The sequence below is a fragment of the Arabidopsis lyrata genome (assembly GCF_000004255.2).
Source record: "Arabidopsis lyrata subsp. lyrata unplaced genomic scaffold ARALYscaffold_5, whole genome shotgun sequence".
NCBI classification, from domain to species: domain Eukaryota; kingdom Viridiplantae; phylum Streptophyta; class Magnoliopsida; order Brassicales; family Brassicaceae; genus Arabidopsis; species Arabidopsis lyrata.
Genome location: NW_003302551.1, coordinates 2,073,804 through 2,096,561, shown reverse-complemented (window position 1 = coordinate 2,096,561; position 22,758 = coordinate 2,073,804). Strand labels below are relative to the sequence as shown.

The 22,758-nt window shown below is 31.1% G+C and overlaps 5 protein-coding genes across 5 annotated transcripts; 2 read left to right on the top strand and 3 right to left on the bottom strand.

The window, feature by feature from the left end:
- Positions 1–130: 130 nt before the first annotated feature.
- LOC9312971 (putative defensin-like protein 55) lies at positions 131–823 on the bottom strand. Its single transcript, XM_002875192.2, has 2 exons — positions 736–823; positions 131–366 (listed from the first exon to the last, which is right to left on the bottom strand). The coding sequence occupies exons 1-2, from the start codon at positions 821–823 to the stop codon at positions 194–196; spliced, it is 261 nt and encodes an 86-aa protein (XP_002875238.1). The 3' UTR covers positions 131–193.
- Positions 824–10,615: 9,792 nt separating this feature from the next.
- On the top strand, positions 10,616–11,540 carry LOC9311306. Its single transcript, XM_021024598.1, is given in 5 exon segments — positions 10,616–10,663; positions 10,665–10,745; positions 11,235–11,331; positions 11,334–11,380; positions 11,475–11,540. Coding segments are annotated over 5 exon segments (339 nt in total).
- Positions 11,541–12,192: 652 nt separating this feature from the next.
- Positions 12,193–12,585, bottom strand: LOC9312970 (putative defensin-like protein 57). Its single transcript, XM_002875191.2, has 2 exons — positions 12,504–12,585; positions 12,193–12,395 (listed from the first exon to the last, which is right to left on the bottom strand). The coding sequence occupies exons 1-2, from the start codon at positions 12,583–12,585 to the stop codon at positions 12,256–12,258; spliced, it is 222 nt and encodes a 73-aa protein (XP_002875237.1). The 3' UTR covers positions 12,193–12,255.
- Positions 12,586–13,854: 1,269 nt separating this feature from the next.
- Positions 13,855–15,371, top strand: LOC9311305 (zinc transporter 7). The gene is made up of 3 exons (XM_021026051.1): positions 13,855–14,425; positions 14,662–14,811; positions 14,892–15,371. The coding sequence occupies exons 1-3, from the start codon at positions 13,898–13,900 to the stop codon at positions 15,183–15,185; spliced, it is 972 nt and encodes a 323-aa protein (XP_020881710.1). The 5' UTR covers positions 13,855–13,897; the 3' UTR covers positions 15,186–15,371.
- Positions 15,372–17,817: 2,446 nt separating this feature from the next.
- On the bottom strand, positions 17,818–20,789 carry LOC9311304 (phosphatidylinositol 4-kinase gamma 7). Its single transcript, XM_021025041.1, has 2 exons — positions 20,493–20,789; positions 17,818–20,369 (listed from the first exon to the last, which is right to left on the bottom strand). The coding sequence occupies exon 2, from the start codon at positions 20,130–20,132 to the stop codon at positions 18,180–18,182; it is 1,953 nt and encodes a 650-aa protein (XP_020880700.1). The 5' UTR covers positions 20,133–20,369; positions 20,493–20,789; the 3' UTR covers positions 17,818–18,179.
- Positions 20,790–22,758: the final 1,969 nt, after the last annotated feature.

The following is a 22,758-nucleotide window of genomic DNA, read 5'->3' as shown; positions in this document are numbered from 1 at the left end:
GAAAACAAGAACCAAAACTACAAGCAAACCCTTTCTCTCTCGCTGGTTAGACCGATCAAATTGCATCGCACAAACTTAATAGTACTAGTTTGTTTTATAAACACAACCACCAAGTAATTAAGGCCACAGAAACGATAATATAGTTTTATTTCATTGAAGAGCATACATAAATCTCATGCTAGAAAAACATAATTCAGTCCTTCAAATTGGTGATCGATCGATTTCTATCATTTTTGCAACAACATCTTCCATTAATACAATTTCCATCTCTGTAATGCTCGAGGATACAGTCATGAAAGCATTCAAACGTTCCATACCTTATTGTACATGGTGTAGAGCATACATCATTTTTTGATGTCTCCATCACTGTAACACATATACAACTTATGTTAAAGAAAAGTAAAATATACAAACACATATATACTCCCTCCGTTTCAAAATAAAAATTGTTTTAGGTAAAAGCACGCAGATTAAGAAGATCTACTTTTAAAAATTTCAGCCAATCATAAAAGAGACTGCATAATATAAATAATCATAAAATATTAAAATAATATATAATTTGCATTGAAACTCGAAAACGACTTATATTGTGAAACAAAGTACTTTATCTAAAACGCCTTATATTATGAAACGGATGGAGTATTAAAATAGGTTTTACATTTTTTTTCCTATAAAGTAATATATTCAATAGTTACTTTTAAAATGATCAAAAATAATTGGACAATAACAACGTACCCGATGAAGCCAAAACGCCGGAGTTGGACAATGAGTTTGTTAATATCACTACAAGGAAAAAAATCACATAAGCTTTTGTGATATTCATTTTTTTCTTACAGTAAATTCTCTGGTCTAAGAAAAAAAAACAGAAGTCTATATTGTTCTAAATCTTATACGAAAAGCTTTATTTATAGGATTCTCTGCTGAGAAATGTCTCAATTTTCAACCTAATATTTTATTTTTAGTTTTACCATAAATAATTCTGCCATATTTGCTAATAACATTATTTTGGTGGTAAGAAAATATTCACATATACAATTATTTTAAAAATATAGAATCAAAGATATATAGTCATGGAAATATTACGGTCAAAGATGTGTTTGGTAACTACATATAACTATATAAGTAATGCTGTTGATGATTTTGATTTTTATTAAGTAGAAAGAATCTTACAATTAATATCATTCAGTATGTCTGATTAAATACAAATCTAAGTTCAGAAATTAATGTAAAAAAATTGAAATGACAATTATATATACACTGTCAATTTTTGGGTCAACATTAGCATATATATATATTTGCATGTATGGTATGATTCTAAATTTGTTAGTGCCAAATCATTGAACACGGTCAAAAAAAAGTTTTTGGTAACTGCAGGGTTAGTAATACAATACATATGGTTAGTTTAATTAATCAGAAAGAAAAGTCTAACAATTTTCTCTCCACAGCAAAAATGTTTTAATTGCTAGAGCGGCTTAACTAATCCAATCATGTTGTTTTTTTTTTTTTTTTTTTTTGGCAACAATCATGTTGTAGTTCTGTGTTTTTTAATTAGTTCACAGCCCTTTTTTTAATTAGTTCACAGCAAAAGTCTCTTTTTATTTTTGCTGTAGAAAGAAAAAAACCTAAACCCAAATTTGTGGGCTCTGCACAATAATTTTTTTTATTTAATATTTATTTAGTTTGTGTTTATATTTATATATAAAACATATATTTATATATATATAATAAATTATAGTGATGAAAAATTTAATTAAAGCATATATAACTGTTAGTAAAATATTTTCTCATGACATTTTATATTAAGTTTTAATAATTTAGTAAATGTCATTTGTTTGGCTTTTGCATCGAAAAAAAAACTTAATACTAGTTTGATTCATAAACACAAACGTCAGGACGAGTAACTAAAGTTATAGAAACAACAATATAATAAAATTAGTTTTATTCATAGAAAAGCATACATAAATCTGATGCTAAAAAATATAATTCAACAGCTAAATTAATTTGGTCTTCAATGAGTTACAGCACGGGTAAAATTTTTTTGTATGTAATATTATTGTATATTTTGTGGTAACTCGATGTTGCTCAGGCAAAAAATTTTGGTTTTAAATATGTTGTAGAAGTGTTTTATTTTAAAGTTGTGAAACTTATTGTCTACTGTATTTTATGATATGTTTTATTTTGAATTTGAACATAATAATTATGGAAGAATTGATGTTATATAATTGGACGTGGTTAAGTTTGTTTCAGGCGATCTTAGGGTGGAAGTAGTGATATGTGTGTAAACTATGGGTCCAAACAATTATTTTGTATATTTAGTCATTCGCAGGAGCAAAATCAATAATTTGAACGGTACAAATTTAGTCTTCGGTGTAAATCAGATTTGGACCGTAGTACCTAAGGATAAAATTTTATATATATATGCTAATGTTAGCTTTTACATTTTTTAATTTAGAATTAAAATTATATGATTTAAATTTTTGGTGTTTTTTTTTTATTTAATCAATGGTATATGTTTAATTTAGTAATTTAGTATTATAGAATTACATATTTATAGGTGTCAACTGTCAAAGAAATTAACAATTTTATATAACTCAATACTTTATCAGACTAAAATTGCTAATTCTAACTATTAATATGACATAAAAAAAATTAATTTTGTATCTGACATTTTTTTTTGTTGAGCAACTTAATTTTGATATTTTTCTATATTTTTACTAAATTAAACTGGGCCAAACAAACCCCAATATAGCTCACTAAAAAACTTAAACCCAATACAACAAGTTGTTGTTTATTCTCTAATTATCAATACCTACTTAAATCAAATAAATTGTTAATCTCAATAAAAAAATACAAATCTAATGCAGCTAAATACAGGTCCGGCCCGTGCCAGAAGCTCATGAAGCTAGGGCTTTAAGGCATCAGATGTTATAAAGAAATTTAGGGGCATCATTTACAAAATTGTTCAATAGGTCTAGTGGTTAAGCTTGGTTCAAAACCCACATTATGCATTCTTTTAAAATAATTTTTTTCTTTTCATTGGGGCATCAATTATATGGCTTGCTTTAGGCAGTCCATATATTCGGGCCGGCACTGGCTAAATATATTAAATTCTAAAATAGAATATTCTCTCCTTATTTATTATCAAGTCATGTTTTCAACCAAATTAATATTTAACAACATTTAATTCCTATAATAAAATCAACCAAATATGATAAGGAAAATAGATCTAAAATTAATTATATAGTATTATTTACTTCTACAAACAAAATATACAATTATTGTCAAATAAATAATACACAACATAATATCCAAATAGTAATAAACATAAAATAATATGATATATTCCTTTTTATACTATTATATTACACTATATTATTTCTTACATAATTCAAATAAAATGAACAATTTAATTCACAGAAAATATAAAATCCCGTGCTGTATAGCACGGGTCCTTATCTAGTAAATATATGAAAATAGATACACTTGCGAGAAATTTACGACTGATTGATCAGCGGGTACGATAGCGGTTAAACCAAAATTTACTAAACTGTCTTCACTGGATCATGTACGTGTGAACTATCATGTACGTGTTGAGGGCCTGCTACGTTCTGTCTCATTGTTGTATTGTTGGTCTAAGGCTTGTGCTTTCCCTGCCCCGTATAAGACTAGCTATGTACTCCCTCTGCCTTGATTCCTCCCCTTGATTGGAATCGACATACTGGGCTGTTGTAGCGTGCAGTTTTTCCGTGTTTTCTGGCTTGACTCACATAAAGTACGTGCGTAACTTTCGAGATGGCAGGATTTACCACTATAACCCTATGGTAGTGATGGTTGGTCCCAGTACTCCTTCGAGTGCCTTTTGCGCTTAGCGTAGGAAAGAGGAGTTGCAAATGTATCGGACTGCAAATCCTGTAATGACGGTTCGACTCCGTCCTTGGCCTACACCTTCATGACCAGAAATAACTGGAACAAAGGGAAAGCCCACTCAACTAGTAACATACGGACACAAACAACAAAACTACTTGTTACAAATAACATCTTGTTGTTGCATCGAAACATATAAATGTTGACTAATCTGGCTAACATTGAACTTGGTAAAATGAAATGGTTGAATAATCTAATGGTTGAATAATCTAATGGTTGAATAATCTAATGAAACATAAAGTAAGCGAGAATGTCGGCTTGAGTAACGCAAACATTGGTGAGAATCCAATGCCCCGAAAACCCAAGGGTTACCCTTTCAGCCTTTATTTAGTTCTATACACGTCTTTTTTTAGGGGATTTAATATATGATTATAAAAAAGTATAAAAACACCAAAAACTATAATTATGAAAAGGTATAAATTTTTTAAACATGATTAATGATTAAAAACCATAAATAATTATTCAAATAAATTTTATATTGAAAACAAAATAGTTATTAATATTAGAAAATTAAAGTTAGATAATTCTTATTTTTTAAGAATTAACGTGAATATATATAAGACTTGATAATATATATTTTAATTTGTTCATTTTTCATTTTTTAGTTTTTTTCCTTTTTTAAACCAACCGCAAACGCTTGCGGGAAGGAGCTTTTGAAATCCAGCGATTTTGAACGGTTTGAAGCGGTATGGAACGGTTTCTATGATTGGTACAAACCTCTAACAATCGCAACCGACCACTAACAACCGCTAGGCGAGTGCTAGCGGGAGAACCAATCAAATCCTAAGGGGGATGTATTGGACTAGAGATTTGAACGATTTGAGTAGTTTTTAGATTTGGTGGGATTTTGATAGGTTTGACTGGTTACCATTTACGATATATCATTTACGATTTTTGTTTTTTTGATAACAATTAACATGTAAATATCATTAAACAAGGAAAGTTGAGGCTTACAAATAAGTTAGACCTAAATATTTACTACCTTGCCAAATAAGCTCATGACTGGTTACATCTGTCGTTCATCCTGATCATAATCTAAAGCAAACCAGAGAAGTGTAAATTGTAATGTTTTATGTCCAAATGTAAATAAAAACTCCCCAAGGCTCGGAACATATGAGAGCAACATCAAGTGAGGCCTGAAGCCTCAATAACAACTTCAAGCAAATGGTAGCACAAATTAAATATGCAAGCATGACAATGTAGCTAGATTCTTCAAAGTCTTGGAACACACCGCCACCGCCTTTTCTTCCCATCGTCCTTGGACCCATTCTCTACCGGCTATATATCCAATTCCCACTGGTTAAGTATCCAGTTATTGTTCTATTTGTTCTCTTTAGTAACTTTGTTTAAATTATTCTGTTTCTTTTTATATCTACTGGATTTGAAGAAGAGTAATTTAGTCATTTAGCACATAAGAAGGGGTATTTTAAAAAATGGATAATAAAAAGGGTATTTTTGAAAAGAGATATAGAAAAAAAGATATTTTTTGTAAATGCCCATCATATAAAGATTAGATGTGAAGTATAATGATTAATACTCAATCTGTTTCACAAAGAGTGTCATTCTAGCATTTTTCGCACAAATTAAGAAAAGTTAACAAATTTCATTTCTACCTCTTATTAATACACTAATTAAATAATACCCTCTTTATAATTAAAAAGCTAAAATAGTAGGGATAAAAAGAGAATTAGTTTTAAAAACTGCATTGAAAACAGAAAACGACACTCTTTATGAAACGAGATTAAAACTTTAAAACGACACTCTTTGTGAAACGGAGGGAGTAACAAATTAATATGTTATGTTTGATATCAAATCTTATATGTTTATTTTGATTGGTTATTCCTTTTTTGAAAATTAATAATGTATTTTTCGTTTTTATAATTTATTTAAATTGCATAAATTAGTATTTGACTTATTTATCTTCAATGAGCTAAATTAATTTGGTCTTTAAAGTTTTATTTGCAATAGAATTCTTAAGTAATAGTTTACAAAAGATAAGATTAGTTTTTTTTAATGTACTTTCAAAATATTAGTATAGAGATTATAAATTGTGTTTGAACCCATTTAAAATTGAATGAAAGAGAAAATAAATAATTGTAGTTCAGCTTGAAAAAATAAAAAATGACAGCGTTTATTTGGGATTATTGTTGATTTTGCCATTTTTTACCAAAATCTTTTGAAAATGCCATTTTTGCAAAAATCTTATGGATTTGCCATTTTCTAACACTTAAAAATATACGTATTTCGGATTTTTTTGGTAAAAATACGTAGTTTATACAAAATACTAAACCCTAAGAACAACCACAACCGACTAAACCCAAACATAACGAATAAAACGCATGTTTCCGTAGCCTGAAAAATGGCAAAATCCATAAACTATTCAAAAAAAGCAAAATCCACAAATGTCATCAAAAAAATGGCAAATCCGTAATTGATTCCATTTTTTTTTTTTCCCCAAAAAATGACAGCGTTAAAACAAAAGAAAAAGACAAAACTACTGAAGCCTACGGTTCCAAAAAAAAAAGGGTTTAAAACCGAATGAAAGAGAAAATAATAAACTTTCAAGAAGTCAAGATATAACACACGTAATCATAGTTAAAATTTAACACAAGGCAACATATAAAACAAGACTCAAAAATAAATGCAAATTAAGATAATTGGAAGCTAGCTTAGCTAGAAGCCTGACCGGAGGTGAAACACACGGCCCCATTTATATAGTTATCTCAAATAGAATTATTTTTGTGCAGGGAAAATTCCCAAAAAAAATCTCATGTATTTTTTATTTGGACGTTTAATACCCAATTGTTTTCGGTTGGAAGAAAAATACACATATTAATAAAACTGTGCGATTTAATACCCAAACAATCAAATGTTGTTATTTTCATACTTACGAACTCACAACAAAAAATATATTCCAATTTTACCCTTATCATCTCAATTAATTATTAACTTTTAAATAAGGTGATATTTTTTTTCTTTAAATAAAAATTAATTTTGTTAATGCTTTATTTTATGATGCCTAAAAAATAAATTTTAAATTTATATAATTATTTTATTTTAAAATTAAACATAAAAATTAGCAGAAAATCAAAAATATTAAAAATAGTCATTTGTACAATCTTATTCCGTCTTTGCAATGTCAAAGAGACGTTTTCTCTTCGGTTCTAATTTTTTCGATTAATATCTACGAGAATTACCGGTAAACAATCTCCGTCGTCCTCTTTTGCAACCATCAAATTCGATAACCATTCGCAATCTCCTTTTAATCCTATCCAAAATCTTCATCGCCAATAAAACTAATTTGATTTGATTCGTCGTGATGCATATGATATCAACGAGCATCAATATGAACTTTTTTTTCGTCGTGAGAAACTCTCTATTCGAATATAAATCCTTCACGAATGAAACTATTTTCGACAAAATCTCAATCCGAATCTCATCGTCTCTCTCAAGATTTATCAATTCATAAAAATGGCTAATTTTTTTTTTTTACTTTTTCTAAATTTTTTGCTAATTAATTTTATTTTTAATTTTTAAAATTAAATATTTGTAAAATAAACTGCAAATTATTTTGAAAATTTTTTTGAATTTTTTTTTGGGATAACAAAGAAATGAAATATTTATAAAATTAATTTTTATGTAAATAAAAAACTATTGTGACGTAATCTAAAAGTTAATAATTAATTGAAATAGTTAGGGTAAAATTGGAATTTTATTTTTGTTGTGAGATCGTCAGTATGAAAATAAAAACATTTAATTGTTTGGATATTAAATCGCACAATTTTATTAATATGTGTATTTTTCTTCCAACCGAAAACAATTGGGTATTAAACGTCCAAATAAAAAATAATTGAGGTTTTTTTTGGGAAATTTCCCCAACATTCTTTTTTTTAACGTATTTTTAACAGTTATATTTAGTTTTCAACAAAGAAATACTTTTGAAAGTTACTTTTGAAAATAGCATTTCAGATTATATTTACAAGTCTTCTTTCAATGGTCGTTGTGTTTTTCAGATATAGTTTTATGACTATAAGTATTCTTGAAACCCATATTTTAAAATTATTTCAATGGTCGTCGTTGCTTTGTATTTGTGCAAAAATGAAATACTAATCATTAAGGAGTACTGTGCATCAGGTGTTTATTGAAAAGAGATTGCTTTGTCCCAACCGTTTCGTCTGGACCACCTTTTCCCCATTCTTTCAACCTTTTCCCCATTTCTTCTTTGAATATTTTTAACATTTTCTATATTACTAAAGAAGTTTTCTCTTAAAAAATGAGTGTTACTAAATATGCTTATACCGATAATTATCTTTTTTTCATGGAAAAGTTTAGTCATTAATGTAGACGAAGCTGTGAAAACGTTTTAGTTTAACTAGTGAACCAGTGTAATTAAGTTTTAAACTTTTTGTTGACAAACTTAATTCCTATTGTATATATCAATTTTTGTAGAATGTATATTAAACTGAAGCATTTAGTGTTAGACTTTTAGTAAACATGTTATATCATATCGTGGAGAGTCCAATTTAGTAAACCAACTTTAACTTTTTTTTTTTTTTCTTTGTGTTGATCAAATTTAAATATTTAGTTTCAGCTTTCAGTACACATATTATTCATACCCAATATTTTTAAACTTGACCTGGACGGTCAACCAGAGTATCTTTTAAGTTATCGAATCATTGGATCAATTAATTAAATTTTTTTTTTATGTATTTAATATTTACAGAGATTATATAATTTTATCAAATAATAATAAAAATATTTATACCATGTTTAACAAAATATGAAATCTAATAATAATAATTAATTAATAAAACTTTTTAAATCCAATGAAAACCGTAAAAATACTAAGGTAGTACGATAGTGAATACAAAAAACTGAAAAAATAATTGAAAAGTGAATAGTAAATAATTGTGGGTTTTTTCGATTTTAAATTTGCCGGACATTAACACTAAATCAAAACCGGGAAAGTGTCTAGATCGCGGATTAACCTGTTGGATTGGATGGATCTGGATGTGAAAACACTGGTCATATCCAAAACAAAGAAAAATGTAAGACTTTTAGATGTTTTCCTAAACGGCTACAAAAAATTTTCACTTTGAAAGTTGATGAAATAGGTACGAAGTATGATTAAATTTATAGTCTTAAATTTCGTTGACAGATTTGGTTATGTTAAATTCGGTGTTTAATTGTTTTGGAAAAGTTTAATTTTTATCGTCAATCAAATAAAATAATGTAATAGAAATAGTTACAAAATCAGTTTTCTTAAAAGAAATAGTCCACCAAATAATAGAAGACAAAGTGTCCGTAGGTTTCTAATTTCGAAATGTTCAAAAGTTATGAAAAGAATAAATATTTCTATTTATAGTCCATGTATTAAATATAAGAACGTGACAAATTTCGACAAACATTCTTGTTATGTCATTAAAGTGAACAAGGACTATTTTGTGTAAGTTTTCTCCGCATGGAAAAAAAAAAAAAAAAAAAAAATTACAAATTATAATCTCATTCACTTCCTCATCTGAAAAGCCTGCTACGAAAAAAGAAGATTTCTGGAGACTGATAGCAAGACCTGAGCATCTGTCAAACTCTTTAAGAACTTGGGAACTGCCTTGATTGAAGACAACTTAGACAAGGATCCATCCACAAAGATGAGAAAGGTCATGAGCAAAGTAGAGGTGAGTCATGAGCTTTGACTTAGCACAAAGTAGAGGTGAAATCAATTTCCCGTTTAACCATTCAGTTTTCTCGTTCTAATTATGTTTGGTTTTGTACGTAATTGGTTTACCAGCGGTTACTGGACACCAATTTCTCGTTAGAGACATGGGATTTTTTAACGTTGCTGGACTGGAAGAGAACCAAGCGGTGGCGTTTCACTCTAGGTTAACACACTCGGTTATATTCCGGTGTGCCTTGAACGAGTTCCATGATACGCTTTGTGCGCACTAGGGAGAACAACTATATGGATAGTGCGAGATTATCGGTAAGGTCGGGCTGCACTTTCTAAGAAGAGCAAATCTCGACTTGTAATATACGTAAAGGAAAGTATTTACAAGGAGAATGTGTCTTTAGAAACAACATTGTTATGTGTGGGGATGGAAGATTTAAAACTATCGTCTCAGGTAAATAATTTTGTCGCTAATATTGGATTATCTTAAACTTTCATATATATATATATATATATTTGTTTGTAACATTTAAATTTTAAAATATGTATAGATTTAACTAGTGGCATATGGTGGTGAGTATTTTATGATTTTTAAAGATGAAAGTATAATAATTAATGTTGATTTTTAAAATTGGCAGAAAATAAGCAAATTATAAGCAAAACATAAGCATCATATATAAGCAAAATATAAGAATATATACAAATATAACAAACATATATCAAAAGTTATAAACCTTACAAAAACTTATAAACATTTAATTATAGTTGTTTTCTTTTCACAGACCTCAGATGAGGAAAATGTCGAATGTGTCGATATATATAAACAGTCAGCATTTGAGCACTACCTTTTAAAAAACCACAAAATTCAGGCTCTTTTTTTTATATAATTAATTTCTTTATCATTTTACTTATCTTTATTTTAAAATTTATATAATATTTTTCGACGAAAACTAATAATTCTTTTCAAAATTTATTTTTACAGAAACGTCCATCCAAATTTCCGATCGAAATGAAACATATAAGCAAATGGGAAACAAGGAAAGCTTACGTGAGCACTTGGAAGTGTCCCGGAGGAACCATACCTATTCGGAAGTACGAAAGAACTAATTGTACTGATGAATCTTCTGCTTCTCTAATAGGAGGTTCTCCACATGAGGTATTATCATATATATATATATATATACATCGTTAAATTTCAATTACAACGAATTCTATCGTTTTTTAAAACACTTGATTTCACACTTGAATACTACGTAATATTTAGTAAATAACTCATAATTTCATTATTATAATTTATATCTTACTCAATGAATCGATTTCCATATACACTCCTTTTTTTTTTTTTTTTTTTTACTTTTACCAAATTGTTATGTATGAAGAAGTATGATTTTTTTTTTTATGGAACTATCAGATAGGGGTCTGTTTTTTTGGGCTTTTGTTGATAAATAACATGTTAAAGAAAATATTAATGGATCTTTCCTAGAAATATTCATGGGCCTTGGCCACTTCTTCTAACTACTGAGGCAGAGAATTTTATGCATTGAATTTCCGGTTTAGAAGCCTATCTATTTCAGAAACATCATAAACCAACATCTTTTATTGTCTGTTTTAATAATTATTGATATTATGACTTGGAAAATAACAGCATGCGGTCGGAACTACGGTAACCTCAACAAAAATATACGGAGCAAAGGCTACAATGAGTGTGTGGGATCCAACCGTAGAAAGAAGAGATGAGTTGGTTGAAGTTACAACAAAAACAATCTTAATAGCATTGAAGTTCGTTGGCAGGTATGCTCAAAATTTGTAGTGTTATTTCTTTTTCAATGTATATAATACTATTTGCATTCTAGCTATACATTTACAATAATTTTTTTTATTTTAGGTTTTGCCAAATTTATATCAAGACAGTAAACCAAGACTATTCATCTTTTGGACTGTAAGTAACTAAATAAGGTTTATAAAAAGTTTGATTATCAATTTTATCTCATCTGTTTTATATTAAAATCACAAATAACAATTTGGTTTGTTTATTATTAAAATAATATATTTTACGTAACGAATTTTACACGTTCAAAATAGTTACATCGTTGATAAATAAATTATGTAGGATCAAAAGAGCAGAAACTGGTGGTTGAGTTTGGGATCCAACCATTCATTGGTTGGATATTAGCCGGCTCCAATTTTTGCAAATTTAGCTTATGCAGATGATGTGCAATGGGGTGGTGAGATCGTGAACTCAAACATTTCCGGTCGACACACTACAACACAGATGGGATCCGGTCATTTTCCTGATGAAGGCTTCGACAGAGTTGGCTACGTTCGAAACCTAGAGATCGTAGACAACAACAACGAATTCCAGCCGGTTCAAGACATAAAAGTAATAGCAACCGACCCTAAATTCTACACTATCAAAAACATGACTGGAGATGATTGGGGTACATATCTCTTCTATGGAGGGTCAGGGTATAGTCAGATTCATTCAGGAGTCTCTTCTCTAGCATTGAGTTCGTTTTTCTATTATTTTAGTTTCATCATTTCTTTTATCATTTAGTTTATATCCATTTTTTGTTTTTCGATTTAACACTAATGTTGTAAAAGTAGTATATAAAAATCTGCTGCTAAAAAAACATAATTCAACCGTTCAAACCATTCATTGATTTCTATCATTTTTTGCAACAACATCGTCCATCAACACACGCTCCATCATTATACCTCTTGTGCAAGCAGTCATGCCAACATTCATAAAGTTTATACCTCTGTGTACATGGTGCATAGCACACATCATTGTTTGATGTTTCAATCACTTCAACACATATACAACTTGTGTTAAAAAATAAAAAGTAAAATCTATACGCACACATATACACTAAAACAGGTTTTACACCTTTTGATATAAAAAGTAAAAACATACCCGATGAAGCCAAAACGTTAGAGTTAAACAATGAGTTTATCAATATCACTACAAGAAAAAAAATCACATAAGTTTTCTTCATTTTTTTTGCTGTTAATTCTCTGTTGTAAAAAGTGAATAGTTACATTACAGAGTCTTCTTCAAGTAGACAAAAAGAAGAAGAAAAAGTTTATACTTCTCTAATCTTACGAAAATCTCTATTTATATAAATTCTTGCCAAGAAGAGTCTCAATTTTAAACCTAGGTGTTACCGACCAAAAAAAACAAGTCTACTTACTTATTATTATTTTTACCATAAAAGAATTTTCCATATTTGCTGATAACATTATTTTCGTGGTAGAAAAATATTAATACTATAGTTAGATTGGCATATATGGCATGATTCTATATTTTGGGGTACCGAATCATGGAAATATATAGTCAAAGATTATTTGATAACCATTTAAGTAATGTTGTTGAACGAAAGATGACAAAAATGGAAAAGAGAAAGTTTCATTACGTAAAAAGAATCTTATAATTAATATCATTCAAGTATATCAAATTAAATGCAAGATCTGAGTGCAAAAAATTAATGTAAGTAAATTTGAACTGACAATTATATATGTTAATATTTGTGTCTACGGATCAGTGGCGATTCTGTCAATAGAATAGGTCCTCACTCAAGGGATGGATCAAAAACAATTGGACTTTTTAAAATTGGCCTATTTAGTTTTTTTAACAAATGGGTCCACGAAAAATGAAATACTAGTATAATGGGCAACTACTTTTTGAATGTTAATTTCTTTTAAAATCTTATGGTAACTTTATACACTAGAATTAACCAAAATGTGAGGGAACTAACCAAAAACTAATAGATAGACAAATACATATACTTGTTGTACATAGATATTTTTTTAAAGCATGTCAGTCATACATTAGTTTTTTTCTATTTTCTTTTGTGAGTAAACATTAATGTTTTAATGGTCATTTTATAAGAATATTTATTCATTTTAAAAGAAATAATAAATGAATTAAAGTAATGTATCAAGTATTTAAAATGGTTTATTAATATTTATGTGAGAAAATCTAAATCAATTTTTCTTTTCTTCTGGGTAAATTCTAAAAACTTTGAATGGAGAAAACAAATTCTATATCAGATCTTATGTCAAATTTTCACCAAAATTAAAATCTCATAATTTTTAATGTTTCCACGTGGCGCTACACTGAGTCCAGTCACGTCACCAGTAAGTCACTTTGATCTACACATGTTGTCCACAATCTTAAGTTTTTTTTTTTTTTTTTTTTGTGTTACAATCTTTATAAATTTGAGACGAAATCATTTTCTCCTAAAATCTTTCTTCATTGCAAAAGAAAAACAAAAAAAACCTTAAGAAAACTTCTTTTCACTTTCTTCAATGACTTCTTCTAAAGCTTGTTATAAACTCCTTACCATTACAATTCTCCTTCTCTCCTTCACAATTACCTCTCTTGCCGGTAACGCCGAGTACGCAGACGTAAGCGAATGCAGAGCGGAATCTGGAGATCCATCATGTCACAACAACAAAATAGCACAAAAGTTTAAACTCATTGCAATCCCATCGATCTTAGTGGCGAACATGATCGGTGTTTCTTTACCGTTGCTTTCTCGTTTCATTCCTGTTTTAGGACCCGACCGAGATATGTTTGTGATCGTTAAGACTTTAGCTTCGGGTGTAATTTTGGCAACCGGTTTTATGCATGTGTTACCGGACTCTTACGATGATCTCACGTCCAAATGTTTGCCTGAAGAGCCCTGGAGGAAGTTTCCTTTCAGCACTTTCATCGCGACGGTCTCGGCTTTGCTCGCTTTAATGATTGATTCGTATGCGACGAGAACTAGTAAGCGTGAAGGAGAAGCCGTACCATTAGAAAATGGATCTAATTCTGTGGATACACAAGAAAAGGTCAACGATGATAAGACAAGTCAACTTCTTAGGAATAGAGTCATTGCTTTGGTGCATTTAATTACAACTTTTATATTTTTATCATTGCTTATGATCTGTAAATGAAGCTAGAGATCGATTTTTACTAAACTTGTTTTCTCTTGTTAAAAATTAGTTTGGATCTAGGTTTGGAATTTCGAATCATCAAAGACAAAAATGTTTAATCCTAAACATTTTAAATGATTGTTTTGGTGCAGGTGTCGGAACTAGGTATCGTAGTTCACTCGTTCGTGACCGGTCTCGCTATGGGGGCTTCAGATAACCAATGTACCATACGATCACTTATCGCAGCGCTTTGTTTCCATCAACTTGTTGAAGGAATGAGACTCGGTGGTTCCATTTTACAGGTATTTCAATAGCTATATACGCGTTGATTTGGTGGTAAAACAATCAGTCTAACATATTTATAAATTTTTGTTTGTTATAGGCGGAATTGAAAAGCAAAATGAATTGGATAATGGTGTTTTCCTTTCCGGTCACAACACAAGTTGGGATAGCTTTAGGGATGGAAATACACAAGATATATGATGAGACAAGTCCGACATCGTTGATCGTAGTGGGGGTCTTGAATGCGTGTTCTGCAGGATTATTGATTTATATGGCACTTGTTAATCTCTTGGCTCATGAATTCTTCGGACGACCAAAGAAGATTCATTTCCTAGGTTATGTTGCTGTCTTTATAGGTGGTGGAGGAATGTCTTTAATGGCTAAGTGGGCATAGAACTCTTGAGTTAGACTCATCTTTACTTCTGTGTTCAGTTTAATTTTCGATCATTAGAATAAAAAAATATTGTATGATTTAGGGCTGATAATTAATGATTATATGGTACTAGTTGATCTCTTGGCTCATGAATTTGTCGGACCAAAAATAAAAGGGAACATGAAATAATAAAATTAAAACTAAGTATAATCAGTACCAGCCCTCAGAGCCGTAACTGAACATAGCCGGGTGAAACATTCGTGTTGGGCCCCCAAATTTTTTACGAGTAATATGTATAGATTTTAGGGCCCCAAAACAGTAAAAAAATTTTTATATATAGATTACGAGGCCCCCAAACTGTAATTGTTTGTGGCCTCATAACTCGTAAGGCCGGCCCTGCCAGCCCTGATACGCTTTGTGGGATTACCTTCTTCTTCCCTTCCTCTTTCTCTATCAAAAGAGTTTATTTGATCAAAGAGCAATGCTGGCCATTCAGAACCATTATTTATTACTATGAGTCTATGACAGATCGATCAACAAACAATTTCGGGTAAGAGATCTTACTCGTGAAATCTTCGATGTTGGAGAAATCTTCGATCATGGTTCGACGAGATCTTCATGAGTGGCAATTGGGCTTTGTAAAATTGGCCTATTTAGTTGTTTAACAAATGAGTCCGCGAAAAGGGAAATTGTATAATGGGTAAGAAAGTGTTCAAGAAAGTGCTAGGCGCTAAGCGGGCGGTGATCTAGTGCCTAGCGCCTAGAACGCCTAATCGGGGCCTAGGCGATTTTTTAGACGGTTTAGACGTTTATAACATAAAACATTATAAATATGATATTATATATAAAAGTTATATAAAATATCTATATAAAACTAAAAATTATGAAATTATAAACAAAAACTAAATAAAACATTTATTTATATTTATATTAAACAATATATGAATATTTATAACTATATATATAAATAAAACTCTAATTGAAATTGAAAAAATACACTAAACAAGTTCTATATAATTTTAGGCGGTCAAGGCGGTTATCTAGGCGTCGCATGAGAGCCTAGCGCCTAGTCGGGGCCTAGACGACCGCCTAGACCGCTTTTTAGAACACATTGAGAGGAAAAGGCTAGACAAGTGTTGGAGAGATTTTATTCAATTTCAATCTGTATTTATTTATATTTTATAATCTTGTTTTGCTGATATGATCAAATATAGCTATTTTCTTCACTGCCAAGATCAAATGTAGTTTAGACTCTTCAGTAATCAACTCTAGAAAATGATGTGCTAAATAAATATACTATGGGTGTAATGTGGGAATAAGACAAACAAATAGTCACTGAGTGATGATGTTGGTCCGCATAGTATAATTAACTTGTATATTTATCACATTCACGTCAAATCATACACCAAACGATGACCAAGTTGCCGATAAATCATATCCAAAGCCAAAAAAAAAAAACATCATGATATGTCCATTTTTTTATTGTGTTGGTAGGACAAACGTTAATCTTACTCATTTACATAGCTTTATATATGACTATGAGGGTAACACTCGTAGAAGAATTGTATATGTGATGAGAGATACATTTAGTAAAGCAATGAAACGTCAAAACTAATATTGTCCAAATATTTTTCTACGTTTAGAGCATATATAGTGAATATATTTTTTTATTTACAAGGTTAAAAGAAGATTGTCGAATAATGCCCAAAACATTAAAAGTTGTTAAATTCGAAAAGCTTCGAAGCCTACCCTACATTACATAAAACTCATAAAAGAAAGAAAAAAGGTTGAATTTAGAAGTTCACATCTAAAATATAGTATATAATCAATTCTCTTTAATTAGTATGGAAACCAATCATATGAATTTTATTGTAAACAAAACATACACCAACATCGAAACAATCAAACGATACGATATTGGCAAATGTTTTCACCATAGTGATCATATCTAGTAACTGATTTCTTCTAAATTAATATATCATCTTTAGTCTTTATCTATATAGTACATAATTTGGCTTGTTTTTCTTCCTTGTAATTTGAATTCGAGCATGATATATGTATGAAAATTACTAAAAGTATGATCCATGACTGATTTCGAAAATGAAAAAAAAATATCATTGATCAAAGAATTCAAAACTTAATATGTAAAATAGTGTTGCCTCTTGATAGTACATATATATAGAGGTACAAGTACTTTTTTTTTTAAAAGACATCAAAGGAATGATACGTTAAATTGATGTTGTCTTGTCGAAAGGACGGATATAAGAAAATGATAACCCCTACCCACAAATGGGGTCCCATTCAATATCATCGTTTTGTTGCGTCGGAATTTGGTATGATTCTTTGAACTTTTTGACAACTTTGGATATTACCTGATGAGATGATAAATGGATAATGGAGAGAAAATGGGTCGTCGATGCCCATTTCGCTTTCTTTGCAGCTGTCTTTGGGACCATCACGCTTACACTTTACCACTTTCTCTTGTCTCTCTCTTAACACTCATCAAACCTCATTTATTTGGTTCATACTTTGAAGCTATGAATGGTTAAAAATGCAGTTTGTGACAGTTAGGCGATATAACCGCAACATATTTAGGCCTTGATCGTTTGAACCATCCATCAAGCAAACCAATATATAGCTAATGGGTTCATTGTATGAACGATCACACCAAAAAGTGAGAGTAGACTAATATTATTTATGGGACAAGGCCAAGCCACAAGGACATACCAAAGAAAAAAACAAGAGAAAGGTGATAAAGGGGCAAAAAAACAAACAAACAAACAAAGAAGATCACAAAGAGAGGTAAAAGAAATATTTACAAAACAGTTAAAAAAAAAAACAAAACCCCTTTTCTTCACCTTGTCGCTTGTCATAAGCCAAACCTTCCAAAAGTAACTACTATTTTTTACTACCATAGAACTGAAGGGAAGTCTCCAGTTTCATACTCCAAGCTGTAGATTCTGTCTCTTTTAACTTTCTCTCTCTCGAGATGTTTTACTTTTTACTATATGACTCTCAAAACTGGCATGAAGTGCCAAGTCTCTGTCTCTTACTCAACGTTGCGGTTTTGCGTTTTGCGAAAGCCGGTCCAAGTAACTCTTGGAACCTCTCTAGGAAGAGAACCCACTCGTCTTCTTTCATGTCTGCTACTTTCACAAAGCTTGCACTCACTGGAAGCTGTTCGTTTGCGCTTTTGTGACCAGACGATGTGTTCTCGGATTTGCCTCTGGTTAAGGGTTTTGGGTGTTTTCGTGCTGTGTCGCTAAGATGTGTGTTCTTCATTGAAGTCGAAAGCTTTGAAAGAGATGGAGCTTTGTCATGAAAAGCAGCTGAACTAAAAAAACTGTCTTTCATAATGATCATAGGGACAGCATTTTCAGTTTTGTCCTCTTCTTCTTCATCATCTTCTTCTTCTTCCTTGATGCTTTCTTCAAGCTTCCCGAGTGAAGAACGTCCGTTTGAAAAAGGGTTTTTGGTGAAGTAGTCATCGGTTAGTTGTATCTTGGAACTGTAGACTGATTCTAAATCATCACAGTCTAGATCGAACTGAAACTCTGCTTCTCCTACGACATCTGACCTTGGAGAGAAAACATCGCGTTCAGTGACTGATCTCTTGGCTTCAATACACACAACCTCCAGTTCACTTGGCTCTTCTTCTCCTGGTCGAAATTCCCGAGTCATCATCTCGCCAATCTCAGCAAGACACAGCCCATAAGAAGCAGCTTCTTTGAGGAAAATAGTACAGAGAACAAGAACCCGAAGACACGCCTCTCTAATCATTGGAAGTTCTCTTCTAAGCATGTCACAGTCTTTCAATGGATCAAGACTTTGTATGTAGTCAAGCTCTTCATCAGAGAATGGTAATGATGCCTGAGGCCAATGAATCCACTCAAAATAAGGATCCTCAAGTGTTTCTGGCAGGCAGAGACCATGGTCAATTGGAATAAGCTCCACTTGACCAAACATTCCGACTCCATCAAGCTTCTTCACCAAAAGATTCCCACCATGACGGTCTGTGTTGAAGATCCTTATGTCCAATATACCAATGCGATGCACAGAAGCTACAGGGAAGCTTGAAGTGCCATGATCGCTTGCATCGAAATCATGAGCCACAAACTTCTGGAAAGAAGCAATCTTACTAACCAGCTTCTTCTCCCGAGGCTTGTTCCCTTTCACCCCATCGTTGACATTGAATACAGAATGAGTTATCTTCACCAGAGCAGTGGGAGGGACATTAGCAAAGCGACCATAATCAAGAAGATAAGCTGCAACTTCTCTAAACCCGGTTTCCCCAACTCGCACCGAAGACTTTAAGCCAGGCTGCCCAAGGGCTTTCCCAACAAAGCCTTTAGGATTGTTAGGTGCAAACGGCTCTTCATCTGTCGGCTTGACAATCGCAACACTCTCACCCCTTTTGTTCCTAAAATAATATGCACCTCCAAGCCCGCTATGAACAGGAAGCGGTTCAACACCCATCTTCATCGCCTTAACAATGTCCTTCACCATATGTTTAACAATCGAAAAGCAATCCGAATGGCCTAATATCTCAATAGGACCACTTCGATCTTTCTGTTGCAAATCCCTCCCAGTAGGTGAAAGACAAGGAGTAGACGAGCTTCTATGCATAAAATTCCGTTTCAGCAGAAGCGGAGAATCATTCCTCACAGCACTCAAATCATTCGTCAACACCATATCCCCATAAGTCAAAGAACTTTCCTCAGTAGGGAAATTAAGAGCAATCTGAAGCCTCCTTTTAACAGTATGAACATTATCACTACGATCCAACTCCATCCCCAAAACACAACCAGTTTCGGTTTGCACGAAAACCCGCCTCCCCGATGATTGCCTCTGAAGATGCTGATGTTTATGATGCTGCTTCCCTTCCATCTTATTAGCCCCAGTAAGGGGAGTCTTAAACACTGCCACTGCCATTTGTGTCTGAACAGGACTGTCTAAGTTCCTCGACATGAAACAGAAGGAGAAACCAAAAAAGGCTTCTTTTGGTAAACAACAGAAGCAGTAGCCGAAGAGAGACCTTCAAGACCAGTGCCTTTGTCTAAAACCAACACGAACCGGATAAAGCAAATACCTAAAGCGATCATGAAACGCAAGAGAACACACACAGCTTCTATAAAAACTCGAGCTTTGAGAATGAATTTGATTCCCAAATTACTACATCAGGTAAGCCATGATGATTGAAGAAATCTGCAAATAAAGATCACAAAGAAAACAACATCACTAATCTAGCAGATCTATCAATAATCTCACTAATAAGATCTTGATTTCAAGAATTAAGAACAATAAAGCAATGACCTTTTTAAAACTCACCGGAAAAAAAAGCGAGATCTGAAATCAAAACTCAGAAGAAACAATCGTAGGGACGAATTTTGGTTCAATTCAAAGACGTCATCATCATCGTCTTCAGAAACACACAAACGCACATGGAAGAGAAGGAGAATCTTAAAGAAGAGGCATCAATGGAGGCAAGGAATCTGAAGGAGAAGAAGAGAATCAAAAGAAGAAAACTTTCAGTGAAGGAACCACTCTCTGATCCCTAGCCGCCTCTTTCTCTCTGTGTGTGTGTTGTCTCCTTCGTTGATTCACCTCTCAAAGGAACGCTTGCTTTTTAACTCTGATCTGAGTCCTCTGGTTAAATCTCTTAACCATGGTTTGAGTTAATGTTTTCAGCAAACTTATTTGTTATTGGATTAAACTATAAAATCTATCCTTATGACACGTCATTGTATTATTTTAATTTTTGATTATTACTTCTGTAGTTTTTTTTTTATATATAGAACCTGTTTAATTTTGTTTTCTTTCATTTAATTATTCGGCTATATTATGATTTTGGTTGTTGGTGTAGTTAATATTTGTTTTGATCGATAATCTTGTACCGTTTGAGTATGGAAAATACCGTTTTAATAATTATCGATCATAAAATACAATATCAAAATCGTTTTTTTTTTTTTTTTTAACATCTACAATATCAAAATCGTTATCTTTAATTTTTCCGTACTGATTGTTTTTACCATATTTTGTACCGTTTAAAATTTGTACTCTTTTGTATCATTATCTTTTTTATTCTTAGAAACAAAATATCTATTTAAAAATGACAATTAATTTATTTTGGCTCTTTTTTACCACATTTAAATTATTTCCTCATTTCTATCGTTAATATTTACGGTAATATTAAGGAATAGCTAAATAAAACACATAAATTAAGAAACTAGCAGAGAGAAATATTTGCATTGCAAAATAGCCATGGATCCATGTTGTCAGAAGATGTGAAATAACAAAATCATCATTCGTTTGTTTTGAGATCAACAGTAGGCGAGATAGTTTTGTGATATTTTTCAAAATAGCACGTAAGATCTAAATTTCACATGTTCTATTTAAGTAAAATACATGATATTTCAAAAAACGTAGTGAATTTTTTAAAAAAAACATTGTTACGTAATGTTTTTTAAAGAAAAAACATTGTTATAGAAAAATTTAACTTAAATAGAATCTTTTTTAAAATAAATAACATGTGATTTTAATAAAAACCGTGTATTACTAAAAAATAAGAATTTTTTTTAAAGAAATCACATGTGATCTTAATAAAAAACGTGTATTACTACAAAATAACATGATAAGGAGAGATATTAAACTGAATAAAATATTTTTTCAAGAAATATCATTTGCTCTTTATAAATAACGTGTAATACGAGAAAATAACATGATAAAAAGATATGTTTTATTCTATCACATGTAATTCGAGAAAAAAACATGTTATAAAGAACATATACGTAATTACACGTACTATCCGACATGTTACAGACAAGTTACTGTACCATGAAAATTGTAATTCTGCTCTCATATTTGCCATTCATATATATTTTCTTTGATTTGAAGTTTTTACCCATTTGATTATTTTTATCATTAATAATATGAAACTTAAATATGCTATAGGAATCTAGGACAAGTGTGAAGCTTTAATTCCATAGTTTTTCTTCAGTTTTCGTTATACTTTTGTCCACGACTTTTTTCTAATTATCTTTAGAAAATAACTAAACATTACTTGGAATATAATTATTACACATACTTCAAGGTTACAAAATAATGTGAAATATATTAATTTATAGTACATGTTCCCCTGATATTTTTTATGAATATCACTACCGAAAAAAGACGTGCGATCTCACCAATAAAGAGTTGAAAAAATGAAAATATCTCATTTTATTGTAAAGAAAGAACAAAAAACAACAAAATTTGTAACATTAAACGAAAAAATAGCGAAAAAAAAAAACGAAAAAATAGCGAAGTAAATGGAGCCATAAATTGACAGGTAAAATAGTAAAAAAAAGAAACATTCATCATCGTCCCCATCTGTGGAAGAGTCTAGAACAGGCAACTAGAGCCGTTCGATTGTAGATTCTTATGGAATCTTTACCGTCCGATCTAGAAATGGTACGTGGCAAAGGATGAGAATGCCGACGTGGTTTTAATAGGATTTAGTAATGACATGGACCTACAAAATTGGGCCTTATCATTTTAAAGCCCATACTTAAAATGAAGTTGAAATTAGCTAGTTGCAACTGACAAGTAAATTAAT